At 42.3% G+C, this 15,717-nt stretch overlaps 1 protein-coding gene across 1 annotated transcript in view; it reads right to left on the reverse strand.

Annotated features, from left to right (window-relative positions):
• Nucleotides 1-13,851, reverse strand: part of LOC124951147 — a 67,434-nt gene extending 53,583 nt beyond the window's left edge. Inside the window, exons 1-2 of the mRNA XM_047498978.1 lie at nucleotides 13,792-13,851; nucleotides 8,854-8,988 (exon numbers count right to left, since the gene is read on the reverse strand). Coding sequence (XP_047354934.1) covers nucleotides 8,854-8,988; nucleotides 13,792-13,812 — 156 coding nt within the window. The 5' untranslated portion in view covers nucleotides 13,813-13,851. The remainder of the gene's footprint in view (nucleotides 1-8,853; nucleotides 8,989-13,791) is intronic.
• Nucleotides 13,852-15,717: the final 1,866 nt, after the last annotated feature.

The raw sequence follows: 15,717 nt of genomic DNA on the forward strand, positions 1-15,717 counted from the left end.
AGCAGTAGATTCGTACTCGCTACCACCATCATCAACACCGTAGAACTCGACAGTCATTCACTAATGACTTATTAGCAGTCGTGCGTTGCTTAACGACGCGACAGGATTACTCCCCCCCCCCCGTGTATTGTGACTGACTCTCCTGCTCCGCTTTCCCCCTCTCCCCTTCCAACCCTCTTCAGTAACGCACAACGTTTCGAATAGTATGCGTACGCTTCTTTTCTCTACTTTTCCTTCATTCCTCCTTCTTTTTTTTTCTTTTTTTTTCCTTCTTCTTCTTCTTCTTCTTCTTGTTCCTTTTTTCCCCTCGTTTATTTTTATTTTCTACGATGTACACATTTTCCAACACTACTCGTACATTTCCGCACAGATAAACACAGGAATGCGAACATAGTTCTTCATATGTCTCTTTCTCTTTTTCTCTATTTTTTTTTTCTTTTTCTCTATTTTTTCTCTTTCTTTTTTCTTTTTTCATTCTCTTACATTCTTTTTCCCGCATCGTCGCCAATGCCGCAAGGGAGGTTACAAGAAATGCTTATTCCTCGCATCCATTAAGAAAATTAATGATTTTTAATTTTTACTCTCTCCCTGGATTTCTCTCCCTTGTTCTTCTCTCTCTCTCTCTCTCTCTCTCTCTCTCTCTCTCTCTTTCTCCCTATTCTAGACACACGGAATCTCGTTAAGCTCCTTGTGCTCGAGATGCTTAACCCGGTCCTCCTCATGAATTTTTTCCGAGGTCTTATCCGAACATACATAGGATACATGCGTATCCAGGGCAGAAAAACTTTAAAGTTTGTCGATGCGTTAATTTGAATACTCGAGATTTCGCAACTCGAGTTGAGTAAAATATAAGAGCGGTTCGTATGAAATATAAATATATATATATATATGTATATATCTACATCTCGTGAATATATCTAGATGAATTTGGAATTATTACGATGGAAGTCAAAAAAGCGTTCAATAGCTTTTCCCAACGTGCTGAGATTATCGGATGTAGAAGATTTTCGAACGCTTGGAAAGTATTCTAAATATTCCAAGCGTTTCGCGGATTAATGGTATTATTCTAACGAAGAGAAGATGAAGGAGAAATAGAAAAAGAGAAAGATACATACTACCGACACATTTCAAATTATACATTTTAATTCCTCTTAACGCTTTCGCTTCTACCTTCGTTCTCTGTAAAATTAATGACATACGATCTAATCAGTTCTCGGAGCGATTTATAAAATTTACATTTTTCCTCGTATTTCTTCAACACAGATAAGGAATCATAAGATAATGAGTAAAGTGTAAAAATTGAAATACTTTAATATTGATTAATTTGCAAATTTCTCGTGTAAATTCCGCGATACGTCTTATCGCGCATCGATCGATCATTTCCATCTCGATCATTACTATCTCGATTGCAATCGTGACGGCCTCCGTGAAATAAGGAAGAGATAATATACATTCTTATAAAATCTGTCTCTCTCTCTCTCTCTCTCTCTCTCTTTCTCTCTAACTCTATGTAGATTTATATGTGTATTTGTTTTTATGTCATTCGGTCGATATTGTCAAGGACTTACCTAATTACAAACGCATCTTGCCTCGCGTGCCTCGACATTCCTCGCGTGACAATTAACGATTTGTAACCACTAATGTTTGGATTAGATTAAAGGTTTTGATCGAGAGCGAAGAATATTCTGATCTCTTCTTCTCTTCTTAACTACGTTTCTTTTCTAACCGCTTCACGTCACGACCGAACGATTTGAATAATTCGATACGTCAACGTGCTTCTGATTTATCATATCTATTCGCTCTTATATGATGGATCAGATATTCTACGCGTCGTCACGGAAACTTCTAATCCGAAAAAGACAGAGAACAAGAACCTGCCCATCGAGATCTATTCATTTTTGATGACGTCCAAGTAACTTGTGATTCTTATCATCTAGCTTCTGTAACAGCTTTAATGGCGTCAGTCTTTCCTTTTGAATTCCGGTTCTAATATGTAGCTCGTGTCTGTTCATATATCTCTTTACAATCAAATATTATCCGAACTGGGATTTCAATTTTTACATTCAATGTCAAATCCTTGAATCTCATCGTACATTAATTACATTACTTGACAACTTTTAATTGAACAAAATTATCCGTAATTATACGTGAACCATGACGGAGCAAAAAGAAAATGATCTGACCATGTATAAGATCGAAAGGAATCTCAATATTCGGCGCTTACCACTTTCTTTATCTCTCTCACGCATATTGTATGCCTACTTTCTCGTCTAATTATACATGCATTCAATCGCATGACGTTCGCAAATGAATAGCTTATATGACGGTCAATTAATATTAATTAAAATGGAACGTAATAATATTATTTCCGTTTTCTTAATAACGTACTCTTTTTACTGATCAGAGAACTCGTGTATAGACTTTCCAAAGGATGCAGCTTTTGACTTTACTCTGTACGCACCAACAATTAAGTCGTAGATCCATAAAAATTATAATCGTTCGAATTCCTTTGACGATTGTAAAACATTTACTATATAATATAATATAATGAAAAGAGAAAAGATTAAAAATGTTATCATGGATAGAAAACGATAGTACGTATATATAAATACGTGTACATCCTTCGGCGATAGAACTCAAACTGCCAGGTTGAAGGACTCACGATGAAATAAATAAAAATGATATTGTTTACGATCCACGACAAAGGCTATAGATGTCGTCGTATGTTACGAAGACGGTATGAAATAGCGAGATACGTTATTGCTTTCGTAATAAAGATACTTCGATAACGTTAAGATCGTACTGCTTTTACAAAAGGGAGGATGGGATCTTTTTAAAAAAATGTATAAACAGACGTCGACGTTGAGTCAACGAACGTATTCGCGAGAAAGGCGACAATTCATGCGAGGTGTAAATTTTACGGTTACCGACACCAAGCTCAGCTAATAAAAGGTGTGCTCGCCGTGACAAATCTATTTAAATGCGATAAGGAAAAACGATGATCGTAAAATCAACGCGTACGCTTGCAAATCAAAACCGTAAGATATTTATACATACAACGTCTACGAATAATCCGTACGTAATCTTTAACGCTATGTCGATTCGACATGTTCGCGCTCGTTAAATTCGTAGCTAATCTCTTGAACGACGTACGCGTAAAACAGATGCACTTAATTCCGTTATACGGTAACTAATTTTTTCAACGAAAAATAATAAAAGCTAAAACGTTGAAAAATAAGAAACTAAGGTGTACTCAAACTTAGCAATACGCCCACATACTCGTCGCTTATCAACGGCATTATGAGACACCTAACGGACGTTTCCCGTTGCCGAGCGACCATTTTTATGATACATAAAACGCAACATCTCTGCCTTTTCACACATTTACAACCACGATATCGTACGTATTCCTTTTTTTTTTCTTTTTTTTTTATCCTTGTTTCTTTTTCTTTTTTTATTATTACTATTATTATTATTATTATTATTAATATTATTATTATTATACTCTTAGAGAATTTTTCAGTAAGTAACTTTACTTTCGATATCAATGCTCGTACATATTTTCGCCAAAATTCAAGACTCGCATGACCGCTTCGTACTTTCGCAATATGGAGAAAAACGACGACGGTAAGCGTAAAGCGTTCCTCGACCTCGCATTTTTCCAACAACCGGTCGATCTAGTCTCCGAAGGAGCGAGTTTAACGGACCAACGACCTACGACCAATGTATCTCTTCCCCCGCTTTCCTACCAATTAACAATAAGTAAAACTAATGGTTCTCTTGGCTTATCTCAAATGTCAACTACTTCTCGCGATTTGTCGTACTTGCGATTACGTTCGAATCCGATTTAAACGTTATCTCCAAAAATTGCGAAAGATTTTCGATCATATCACAAGGATCTTTCCGGTAGCTGGCATCAGAAACTGGCGAGACGGACTCATGTCCTCGTCTCGGCAGAAAGAGAAAGAGAAAGAGAGAGAGAGAGAGAGAGAGAGAGAGAGAGAGAAAGATAAAGAAAGAAAGAGAGATAAAGAAAGAAAAAGAGAAAAAGCGGAAACATGGGATACAATTCCCAGGCTCGTTATCGTGATATACACTTCGTAAGGCCAGTCCACGATCCGAGAGAGTTCACTCGTGCCGTTCTAAATGCAGGAGTGGACCACCAGTGTTGGCGTGCCACATGGCCACCGTACTTTGCGCGACAGAAGGCCTTATAACCCAGCACACGCGCACGCGCATAGTCACAAACACACAAACACACACACACACACACACATACACACACGAGGAAGACGATCTCTCTCGTATAGGAGAAAGAAGAAGAAGAAGAGCGCGTTAACGTATACCAGACTCTGCTCCTCGTTGCTTCAAAAGGAGGGCGTGTTCAAGAACATACTTTAATTATCGACTCTTCGTTTTCTTATCTTTCGTGTTGCATTATTATGAGTACACGAGCAAATTTTCATCATAAATGCGAGCTGTCGTATCTTAAAGAAATGAAAGAAAATGAGAGCGAAAGAGACAACAAATTTCTATATGCATTAGTGACGCTTTCGAAAACGTGGGCGCTCGCTTTGTTGCTCTCTTTCTTTTTTGAGAGAAGAATTTAAACATTAATAGTCGGATAAGAGTCTTATTAGAAGGCTCGTTCTTCTTTTCTTCCGTCCAAACGTAAATCTCTTCGCGTAAATTGCGTGTAATCGGGCAAATTAGTAGTGCAACGTAATACACGAAAGAAAGCGAACCATTAATACGTAACGGAACGTAAAATCATCTTCGTGAACGGCCTACGATCGAGATGACATGTTTCTTATGCTAATACCAAACGAATAAAGAGAGATTAATGTGACACGAATAAGTACAGATGGCGAAAGCATGATCTTCGGAAAGTGAAATAGTTTGACAAGAAGAAACTCGATTATTTAAGTATACTTTTATTTTTTCTTTTTCTTTTTTTTTTTTTTTTCCTTTTTTTCTACCATACACGTTCTTCTTGTTAGAAAAGGCCTGACAGTAATTACCGTCACCAAGTCATATACGTCGACACGAGCATTTCCTCGAAGCATGTAAAGTAATCAAGAAGTGTAGGAGGGAAAAAATAAAAGGAACGAAATATAATTTCTCTGGGGATTTCTCGGTGCGTTTCCTTGCCCATCCCTTTCTCTCTCTCTCTCTCTCTCTCTCTCTCTCTCTCTCTCTCTCTCTCTCTCTTTCGAGATATCCTTGGAGCATATTACGCGGCACGTATACCATGCGTGAGGAACGCAAAAGTGCGTAGGCTTCGCATATTTATTTTAATGAGTTCTCCTCTCTTATATTACGGCGGGTCGAACAAACGCGCTCACGCACTTTTCGCATTTCCGCCTTCTTCTTCGGGAGTCGCGCGGCCAACGTTTCGCGGTGGTACGCACGAGCATCGCCAATGTCGCCAACATCGTCGTCGTGACGACGATGGAAATCCTACTTTTTCTCCGACCCCTCTGGATCGTTCACGAGGGGCGTTATACCTGCCTGCGTACGCATATAAGTGCACGTACGATACGCACGCGGGGATATACCTAAGTACGTACATACGCACCGTAGAAGAAGAAAGAGGCGAAACTGAAGGAAAAGGAGAAAGAAGAAGAGGGTGGGAAAAGGAGGGTAGCTAACGCACCCGGAGGGATCAATGCACCGTCAGGGTGCACCGCCCTGCCGAGTGCTCGTGCGCATCGTCTATGCATCTTCGCATGCAACCGGAGCACCGTTTCATCCTCGTCAACCCCTTTTTCCTCCCCTACCACCTCCGTCATCCCCTTTTTTCCACCCTTTCTGCGTGAGCATCCCTCCTCTTTCTTTATTTCTCTCTTTCTCCGTCGTTGCCTGCGCGCACTGCCCTAGACTCCCTCTCGTCCTAGCCACCCTCCGCCTCTTCTTTTTCCTCCTTCTCTTCGCACTTCTACGACCGTGCAAAACCCTACCCTACCTTAAGAATAATCCCTTTCCGCGCGCTATATCGCGCGATCTATATATCTAGGAGAAAGAAGAGAGGAGGGCTCGCACCACCAATACCAACTCAAGACCGAGCCTCCCCTCCTTAAAGGGAGGTGAAGCACCAGCACCGTTGGTCTCTCTCGTATACATATGTGTACACGTTCCCGACTGCAACCCTTCGTGCGCGAGCAACCGGGAAAAGGGTCGCTGGGTGGTCTAGATTTTTTTCAAGTGCCTTCCTGTTGGAACTCGACGTGGTTGCCAAGCCGTAGGTGCGAGAAGGAGAGAGAAAGAGAGAGAAAGAACGAGGGTCCGTCCTCCATCTCTCGGAGCTTCTCTCTACCGCTACTTCTGCCTCTACTACCTCCATTTTTTTCCTCTCTTCCGACGCGAGGAAACTCTAATCGAGACGCCTTGTGCCCTGCTTTTTTACCCTCTCGATGGGCACCTATGCGTCTTGCATCTGGTATGCTTTCGGTTAGGAGTCACTCCTTCCCTTCGTTATTCTCGGCCCTCCAACGATGAAATTAAAGGAACATCTATACTCCAGAGATCTTGATTTTCAAAGAAATAGACGCTCCAGTGGAGGAAGCTAGGAAAGATAGTAAGATCGGATAGAAGGAAAAAGTAGTAAGGAAATCTAGGAGAGAGGACGTTTGGTAAATCTTGTCGCGGTGAATAGCTTCGCCGAAGTATAAAAGAGAGCCGAGACGTGGAGGCAGAGGGAAGAGCTTATCGTCGTTCGTCATCGAGCGCGCGAGGCAAATAAGGTAGAAAACGGTGAGTGCGCTCTCTCTCTCTCTCTCTCTCTCTCTCTCTCTCTCTCTTTCCTATGGCGTCCATCAGGAAATCGCAACGGACAGGCACGTACTTCTTGGCCTGCACTTCATCCTTCGTCTCGTCGTCGTACTCGTTGCGCGCTCACTGCGCCGAGAAACCCTAACGACTCCCACAGTCCTCTTTCGATCCTCCTCACGTTATCGAGACTCCTCTCTTTCCTCTTCTTATTCTTCCTTCTTCTTCTCCTTCGCTTCCTTTTTCTTCTTCTCTTCCTCTTCCTCTTTTGCCGGCACGACTTGCTGCACGGCACTCGTCGTAATTCCGTTTAGAATCGTACACTCCGAACGCGGAGAGATCCGCACCGCAAGATTCACCCCGTACGACGTGGTCTAGAAAAGATCTCGTTGGAAGTATGCAACTACAACGAACCACCAAGGACGAACGCTTGAGTTTATCTTTCGTACTGGTGACAGCTACTGGTAGCAGATGCTAGATGGAGGAGAGAAAGAGAACTTTCTTGCCGCTAGTAGGAACATCGAACTTATCGGCTATACTCGTACTATAAGACTGTACAAGTATGCGTGCACTTACCTGTACATACATAAGCTCCGGCTTATTCCAATTTATTGCGAACGCTCGTCACCGAGAGGAGCCGCCACTCTTACTCGCAACTCTGGCCGTTGGTCTTTGGAAGAGGAGAAGCACCGAGACCACCTGAGGTGCGTCTCTCCATCCTACGCTTCCTCTTCATCCCTCCCCCCCCCCCCCGCTCTTTTCCTCGTGACCGTGCCGCTACTACTTTATACCTTCTCTCGATTCGGTGCAACTCCATGACGTCCCGCGCATAAGGACGAAGAAGGAAGAAGAAACGTCCGACGATCCGTCCTCCGACCACTTTGACATTCCTCCTCTATCCCTTTCTTCTCCTCACAACGGAGAACAAGGACTCGGTGTTCTTTCCTTCTCTTTCTTTCTATTTCTAACGTGCGTAGAAAATTGTCATAGGGAACGATAACAATTGTATTCGATCGTACATCGAAATAAACTGAACTACAATTGAATTACGAAGCATCACGAGCGACCAAAAGGAAAGCAGTGAGGAAGTTAAGAAACACAAAGATTTTTCTCTTTATCGATGTCCTCGTAATATACATAACGTGTTACAAAATGCGACCGTCGATTCGTATGTCGCATTAATTCCGTGCCATGTCGGGGCTGAGCATAAATCCGCGCGATATCGTATATGCATAAGAAATCTTGTAATGGATTATATCTGTGAATATGACGTGGTACCTATGGTTCGCGCAGCCTCTCGCCAACAGTCAAGAAGGAATGCTTTTCGATTCTCATGCGGTGTCGACGTAGGAGCGGCAAATCTCTGTTGAGTTTTCGACGAACGAACGAACGAACGAACGAATGAAGAAGGACAACGAAGACGACGACGAGGACGACGACGAGGACGACGACGAGGACGACGACAACAACGACGACGACGACGACGACGACGACGACGACGACAACAACGAGGAGAGCGGTGAAACGACGAGATGACGAGAAAGAGCCGATGCGAGTGAAGAAGTGGAGGAATGAGGAGGAGGGGTGGGACGTAGGCAGAATGGTATATCAAACTGGATGGCTTCCATCCTTATTCCGTATTCGGATGCGCATTCGATTAACATACAGTTGCACCGGGGCCACATTGCGCTATCCATCCTACTCCCTTTTCGCATTCTCTTCTCGTGAACGCGAGCGCGCGTGTGAGAGAAAGAGAAAGAGAGAGAGAGAGAGAGAGAGAGAGAGAGAGAGAGAAAAACTACTGCATCTTTCCTCGTGTGTATGTGCGTACGCGAGAGAAGGAAAGAAGAGAAAAAAAGAAGATGAAGAAAATGATGACGAAAGAGAAAGAGAGAGAGAGAGAGAGAGAGAGAGAGAGAAAGAGATAAAGAGAGAAAGGAGGTGCGTGTAGCGGGCCAGTCCAGAGTGTATATACAGTCGACAGGAGTATAATAATGTTTGCGCGACTATGCAATGCGCTCGCGTTTCAAATCGACTCGAGTGGGCATTGATCTTTGATCTTGAAGCAAAGGCATGCTTACTTACCGCATTCTCTTTTGCTGCCGTTTCACCCTCTCCTCCTCTTTCTCCACCTTTTCGTCGCTCGCGTCTTCCAAACCGACTCGACGAGCCTTTCGACGACAGTCTACTTCTCTTTCGTCTCTCTTCCTTCTCGTCTTCCTGTTCAACGAAATTCTTACTCTTTATTTTCTATCGAAAATCTTTCTCGCCCCTCCCCCCCTCCCTCCCCACCCGCCTCGAAATTTAAACGTGAAAGAGAATATAATATCTACGTTGTTTCAAATTTTATCAATCTAAAGCGATTAATCTCCCTTATCATTATTTCGTAAGTTAAAAGTCAAACGAGTCGGAAGTTTCTCGTATGATCGATACTTTGATACATATAGTATCGATCGTATAGTATCATGCGTAATAACAAAGAAAATTATTCTACTACTGAGAGGAGAGATATTAATCCTGAGAAAATGTAAATATTCGTAAGTTTATCGTATTATTGTAACGGGTTAAAGGATTTTGATTAAAACGAAAAAAATAAGTTTATCAAAAAAATTATATGCAATGCAGACTCGAATTAACGACACCTTTCTTTTCCTTTTTGTTTCAGGTAAGTCGTCTCGATTTTTAAAGAGGAAACTAATAACCAAGAAAGTTATGCCTACTTCAATAAACGAATCTACTATAAGTGACGTATGTAAAAATTATCTCGTATTTGAGCTGATGGTTCCGTTCAATCTCAATTTGTAAAATATCCATGGTACCGTTGACGTACGCACGACGATCGAACGATTTGATCGTCATGAAAAAAAAAGACGAAAGAAGAGAAGGGACATTAATCCCGCATCGAATCACTAAAAATCCCAGAAGCTGAACGATCTCTCGTTTAACGCCATCATATAATTCCCTCTTTACATGAGATCGAGAGGGAATGGAAGATTCTTGTGGTCCAGTACGACTAGAAGCGGATACTAACATCGTACTCGAGCGGAAATTTACAGGATCCGTGCGCGCGCGCGCGAAATTCAAAACAGAGTCGTAAAACGAAGTGGTTCGGTTCGGTCCGGTCTCGGTGGCACTTTACGGGTCTCTTCAACTCCGGTAATCCGTATCTTTATCGACTTTTATCCGAAGGACGATCATCTTTCGTAGGATATGCCATTCTCTTCGTTCTCTAGCATTATTATTATTTAAAGTAGTTTCACTCTTTACCATATTCTTTTCCAACTTCTCGAAATTCCTCATCTCGTACATCTTCGAAAGGGCGCGAGACTACGGAGGTTATTTTCTTTAATTCGATTGTTATTTCGCTTTCTCTTTTCTCATAAGGTAAAAATGAAAATGCTTCTACGAATGATTGTGCCACGGTGAGAGGCAACAACATATCACACTAAGAGAATAAATTGGAATCAAATTACCTTGAACGTTCGTGGGATCGCGGAAGGTCATTGAGATCGACGAGGCGCGAACGATCTATCGCAGTGATCGATTGATCGATCGATCAAGAATATCAAGCCCTCTGGCCATTCGCTCTTTCCTCTATTAACGCGTCCGCTGTTAGAGGAAAGGCGAAAACGAAGAGAAAGGGAAGGAAGGGAGAGTACTCTTTCCCGGAAGATCTTGATCGTCACGTAGACCGGATAAATCGATTTGTGCCCGATTATCTACCGATCCGTAACAACGGGATAACACCAACGTGTTTATTCGAGGAGAAAGAACTATTCCGAACTGTGCACCGATCAACCAGCGATAAGAACACATTGTAATTGCAGTTCCGCGTAAAACGATGGAATCAAGAAACTTCCCACACGAAGCTTGGAAATGTTCCGTTTCGTTTCGTTTCGTTCCGTCCCGTCCCATCCCGTCCCGTCCCATACCGGTCCCATACCGTTCTAGTCGTGCGTGCGTGTACGCTTGAACGTTTCGATCGGATTGATCCAAACGAGAAGAAAAGCAGAGACGAACGTGCTTGCACGCGGAAAATCGATCATAATCGCCGGTTGACTATGCGCAATGTTTGCTCTTTCTGCAGCTACCAATCGAAGGGTGCTTTGGTAAAAAGATCCGAGCGAGTCGTCGTTCAATGGTACGTGGAAAGGTGCATCGTACGCATACGTATGCATCTTTCTCAGGGCGTATGCTCGTCGCGGATGGGCACTAAATTAAGGCAAAAGAAAAAGAGATCTCAGACGTGGAATGAGGAGAGAAAAGAGAGAGAGAGAGAGAGAGAGAGAGAGAGAAAAAGAAAGAGAACGCCGAAGCAGCAACGCGCATGCATAGCTCGGGCGACACGCATCGATCAATCATTCGCTAATTATGCTCGCGATTTCTTTCTTTCTTCGGAGAGAGAACTCCGACGTCACGAGGCCATTGACCCCTTCTTCTTTCTCTTTCTTTCTTTCTTTCTTTCTTTCTTTCTTTCTCTCTTTTTGAATGCTGCCGTATCGAACAGAACGGAAACGAGCACGGGCTCGTGTCCTCCTCGTTGAATCTCCTCTCGCGTGTCCTCGAGGCCTTCCGAACCGGAGCCCTCTACAATTCGGAGGAAGGGGTAGAGAATGGAGAAGTTAGGAAGAAAAAGACAAAGACGGACGAGCTTCGAGAAGAAGCAGAGAAAAAAAAATAAAAAGAGAGAGAAAAAAAAACGAGGAAGAGAAAAAAAGGGAAGTAGTCGGCCCGGATCGAAGGCGTATTAAATGAAATTAAGCAATTAACCATTTAACCGAATTTAGCACATTGTAGATCTTGACCTCGCGAATACGGACTAAAGGGAAGAACGTTGGTTGACTATACGAAAAAATGGTTAGCATGAATTTTCCCTCTCTCTTTCTCTCTCTCTCTCTCTCTCTCTCTCTCTCTCTTTCTCTTCTCCTTTTATCTTCTTTTTTCTTACGCTTCGATCCAGCAAGTATTGCCTCGTTAATTAATTAAGCTCGCGTTTCGAATCCGACTCGTCCTCGGTCTCTTCCTTCGTTCTTCTTTTCTCTTCCTTCTTCGTTTCGTCGATCGATCGAGCGTAGAAAAAAAACTTGGCGGTTGATCGATATCCCGAGACACTCTTTCTTTTCTCTTCTCTCTCTCTCTCTCTCTCTCTCTCTCTCTCTCTTTTTCGATCTTTCCTTGAATATTTCGCGGATCGTGACGCTTACGCGCCTCCATCGTCTACCCGTCTTCTTTGGCACGTATCGCGACTCGCATGCTGTTACTGGCGCCAGGATATACGCGATTTAATTAAGCGATCCATGGAAAGAGAAGTACGAGAAGGTAAAGATAGAGATAGAGAGAAACAGTAAGAGTGTGCTTCGAGACTTCGTGTATGGATTCTGTCGATATATCCCTCACCGCGATTGAAGATAATCCGACCTTTTGAATTTCCATTGACTCTCAAGAACCGAACGATCGATTCTTGTTTTAATTTCATTTCAATGTACGCGTTCCATTTGATTCGATTCATCGAAGTAGCCGATATAACGAGACAAAAACTGGGCCGTGTCGATCGCGTCATATGAAACGAAATTACAAATGTCGAATGACACATTCGTATAAAAGTCTCTCATTATTTTAATGAATTAATTCGTTTAAAATAAAAAAATAAGAAAGCAAATATATTTTCAATCGTACAATTTGAACTTACGATAAATTGAACAAATAATACGAATTATAAGAAGTCGCAAATATTTATCGTAAAGTCTGAATACTTATATCGTAAAAGAGAGAGGTAGTTAAGAGTAATTTTCAAGTACTGAAATTCACCGATTTCAGCCAAATTTATGATCACGTAATTCTGTTTCGTCGCCCACGTGACGGTATTCTCGTACACATGGGTTACTCCTTCGTGGTGACGCGAGAAAGACCAATGTAATACATTATCTCGTGAAATAACCGCGCCACGACAGTAATGACCGGCTGTAAAGTAATTAACGGTAGTAATAAACATAGTCGAGCGTATTCAACGCGGCTACTACTCGTTACACCATCTTTCTTTCTCTCTCTCTTTCTCTCTATGTATATATATATATATGCATATATATGTAGGTATACATATATATAAAATATATATAAATATATACTTATCTTTCCCTTTACCTTCCTTTTCTTTTTACCTATACACCGAGAACCTACAGAGGGAAAGTATCTATGCGAACAAAGACGCCCTTACGACCTTTTAGTTTCTTTCGTTTTTTTTTTTTCCTTTTTCCCTTTTCATCGTTTACGAAGGTACTATCTTAGCTTTCGGAGGACGACGAGTTCTAGTCAGAAAAATCAACTATCATCGTTCACGCGCGACGTCTTAATTCGTTTACACGAAAGACGTGTTTCACGCCTTATCGTGGACGAGACTATTAATAACGCCAAGGAATTTAATTTGTCATCGATAGCATCGACGTTGAGCGGCGGTTAGGCGATTGCCGTTAGGATATCGATTAAATTTAACTACGTATGTACATACGTAATACTGCTTACGCTTGTGTCATATGTCCACGCGCTTGTAAATATCTTTCTTCATTCTCTTCCTCGCTTTATGATTGTATTATCTTATTGATACTCGAGGATTGTCACTTAATATATAAAATAAGTTCATTGATAGAAAAGAAAGAAAATAAACTAGAAGAATTCGAAGAAACGATTCGATGAGATATAGCTCCTCCGATAAAAATGTTAGTCAGTCCTTTCATCGATACGATCGTTCTGTCATTATAAAGATATATTCTGACAAATTAATCCGATCTAAAAATGATCCTTCACTAACACAACGAAACTTTCATCTTGACATTTCTTATAAATCTGCGACAACTTAAAAACTTAGGTGATCTTTCTCTTTCTCTCTCTCTCTCTCTCTCTCTCTCTCTCTTTCTTTCTCTAGTGAAGAATAATCAAATTCATTGAGAATCACGAATAAATAAAAAATTTGTGATGAAATTCTAAAGGTCTATATCTTTTATCGATCAAACGAATTCACATTGTCACCTTAAGAAACCTCATCTCCATAGTTCGAATATATTGTTATAAAGGAAAACGAATTGGACGTGTTCACCACGTAAGAAGTATTCGAAGTAAACTGACTATAATAGAATATCCATATAGGAAGAGAGGCCGTACTTGAGATCGTAGCGTTGAAAAATCGACTTTGCTCCTTCACGTCATGTAGGGATAGACACACGGAGCGAGAGAGAGAGAGAGCGAGAGAGAGAGAGAGAGAGAGGGAGAGAGAGAGAAAAAGATAGAACTCGTTCGGTGATCTCTCTTGGATGGTGTCACTATCGATATTTACTCAGGAATTTATCGTCGAGCGTAGATCAAACCGGTGAAAGGTATATCGCGTGGGCACAAGAGGAGAGCCAAAGCGAGAGAGGCTATCTCATGAGCGTGCGCGCTCGCGCGAGCTCGGCCACAAGCATGAAAACCTTGTCCCTCGCATCGTTCGGGCATTTGCCTAATCCGGTTTGACAGAGAAGTGACACCGTGTTGTGACGGGGCGAGACGTTCTCGTCCGTTCGATCGTGAATTCTATCCGCTGCTGCCGCCACCGCCGCCACCGCCGCCACCATCGGTTCTCTTTTCATGTTTCTCTCGCTCCCTATGCCTTTCTCTCTCGTACCTCCTATGTAAGTCGATCTATTTCTTATAATAGGACAGCAGTCGAGCTTCCCTTCCGCGCGACTCAACTCGCGTGCGTTTGCCAACGCACTCAGGTATCCTTAAGATAGAAGAGGAAAAAGGTCCAACTACCTGTTTGAGCTACCGAAGACGAGAAAGAATCATTCCTTCTTTCTCTCCATTTCTCTCTTTCGTTTTACTTACTCTTATTTACTTTTTAAAGTTGTCGCGTTCCTTAACTCGGCATCGCGTTCCTCTTCAAGACGAAGATCTTGAAATCTTCCGGCGGTTTAACTGCCTTCGAGCGACGATCTTCTTCTCTCCGCCTCTTCTCTTACCGTTCCTTCCAGATAAGAATCGAAAGGATAAGCAGGTTCCTCCAGCGCATTGTGCGCGCTCGCTCGTCCGTGCGTAATTTTCTATTTCACGGACGCGCTCGATCCATCGGACCGTCTTTAAATATATTTCCCCTACGTACGTTTCTTTTTTCTTTCTTTCTCCCTCTCTCTCTCTCTCCCTCCCTCTTTCTCTCTCTATTTATCTTTTTCTTTATCTTGCCATCCTCCTCCTATAGCCCTAGTTCATACCCATGTCCACTAATGAGAAGAGAAACACCTCGGTATCTTCCGAGTCGTTGTCAAATTCGCCTCATGTTTATCTCACCCTTTTCTCTCTCTCTCTCTCTCTCTCTCTCTCTCTCTCTCTCTCTCTTTCTTGCTCATTCTTCCGGCATATCAAGCGTTCTCCGTTTCAGGAAGAATATGCGTCCTTTCTGTTAAAAGTCAAACACTTCGGAAGAACAAAGTATCCTCGTTTCGTTGAGGATTAATCGAATTTTCAAGAAGGCGTATCAAGAAGAGGCGTATCAAGCCAAGTGGAAAAAAGATAAAAAGAAAAATAGAAGTGGAGTGAGATAGAGAAAGAAAGAGAAAGCGAGAGAGATAGAGAAAGAGAGAGAAAGAGAGAGAGAGAGAGAGAGAGAGAGAGAGAGAGAAAAGAGGACAACGTACGCAAAATCTGCACGATCATTCAACGCGGTCGAGTTTTTAACGAGACTTCGGTATATCTTAAAACGAAGATAATGATTTAACGTGACAAATTCGCTTTTTACGCTTGCTGACGGAGAATTCGGTACTGTCGGTAACGAAAAGAGGCAATTGCCGTGACGCGAACGACCTTACCACGGGATAAGCTCCCTCGCCATTCCTGCCTCTCCTCTCCTCTCCTCTCTCTCTCTCTTTCTCTCTCTCTCTCTCTGTTATTCTTCCTATCGTTACTCATTTATTACGCGCACAC

This window comes from Vespa velutina, chromosome 8 (assembly GCF_912470025.1).
Source record: "Vespa velutina chromosome 8, iVesVel2.1, whole genome shotgun sequence".
Taxonomy (NCBI): Eukaryota; Metazoa; Arthropoda; class Insecta; order Hymenoptera; family Vespidae; genus Vespa; species Vespa velutina.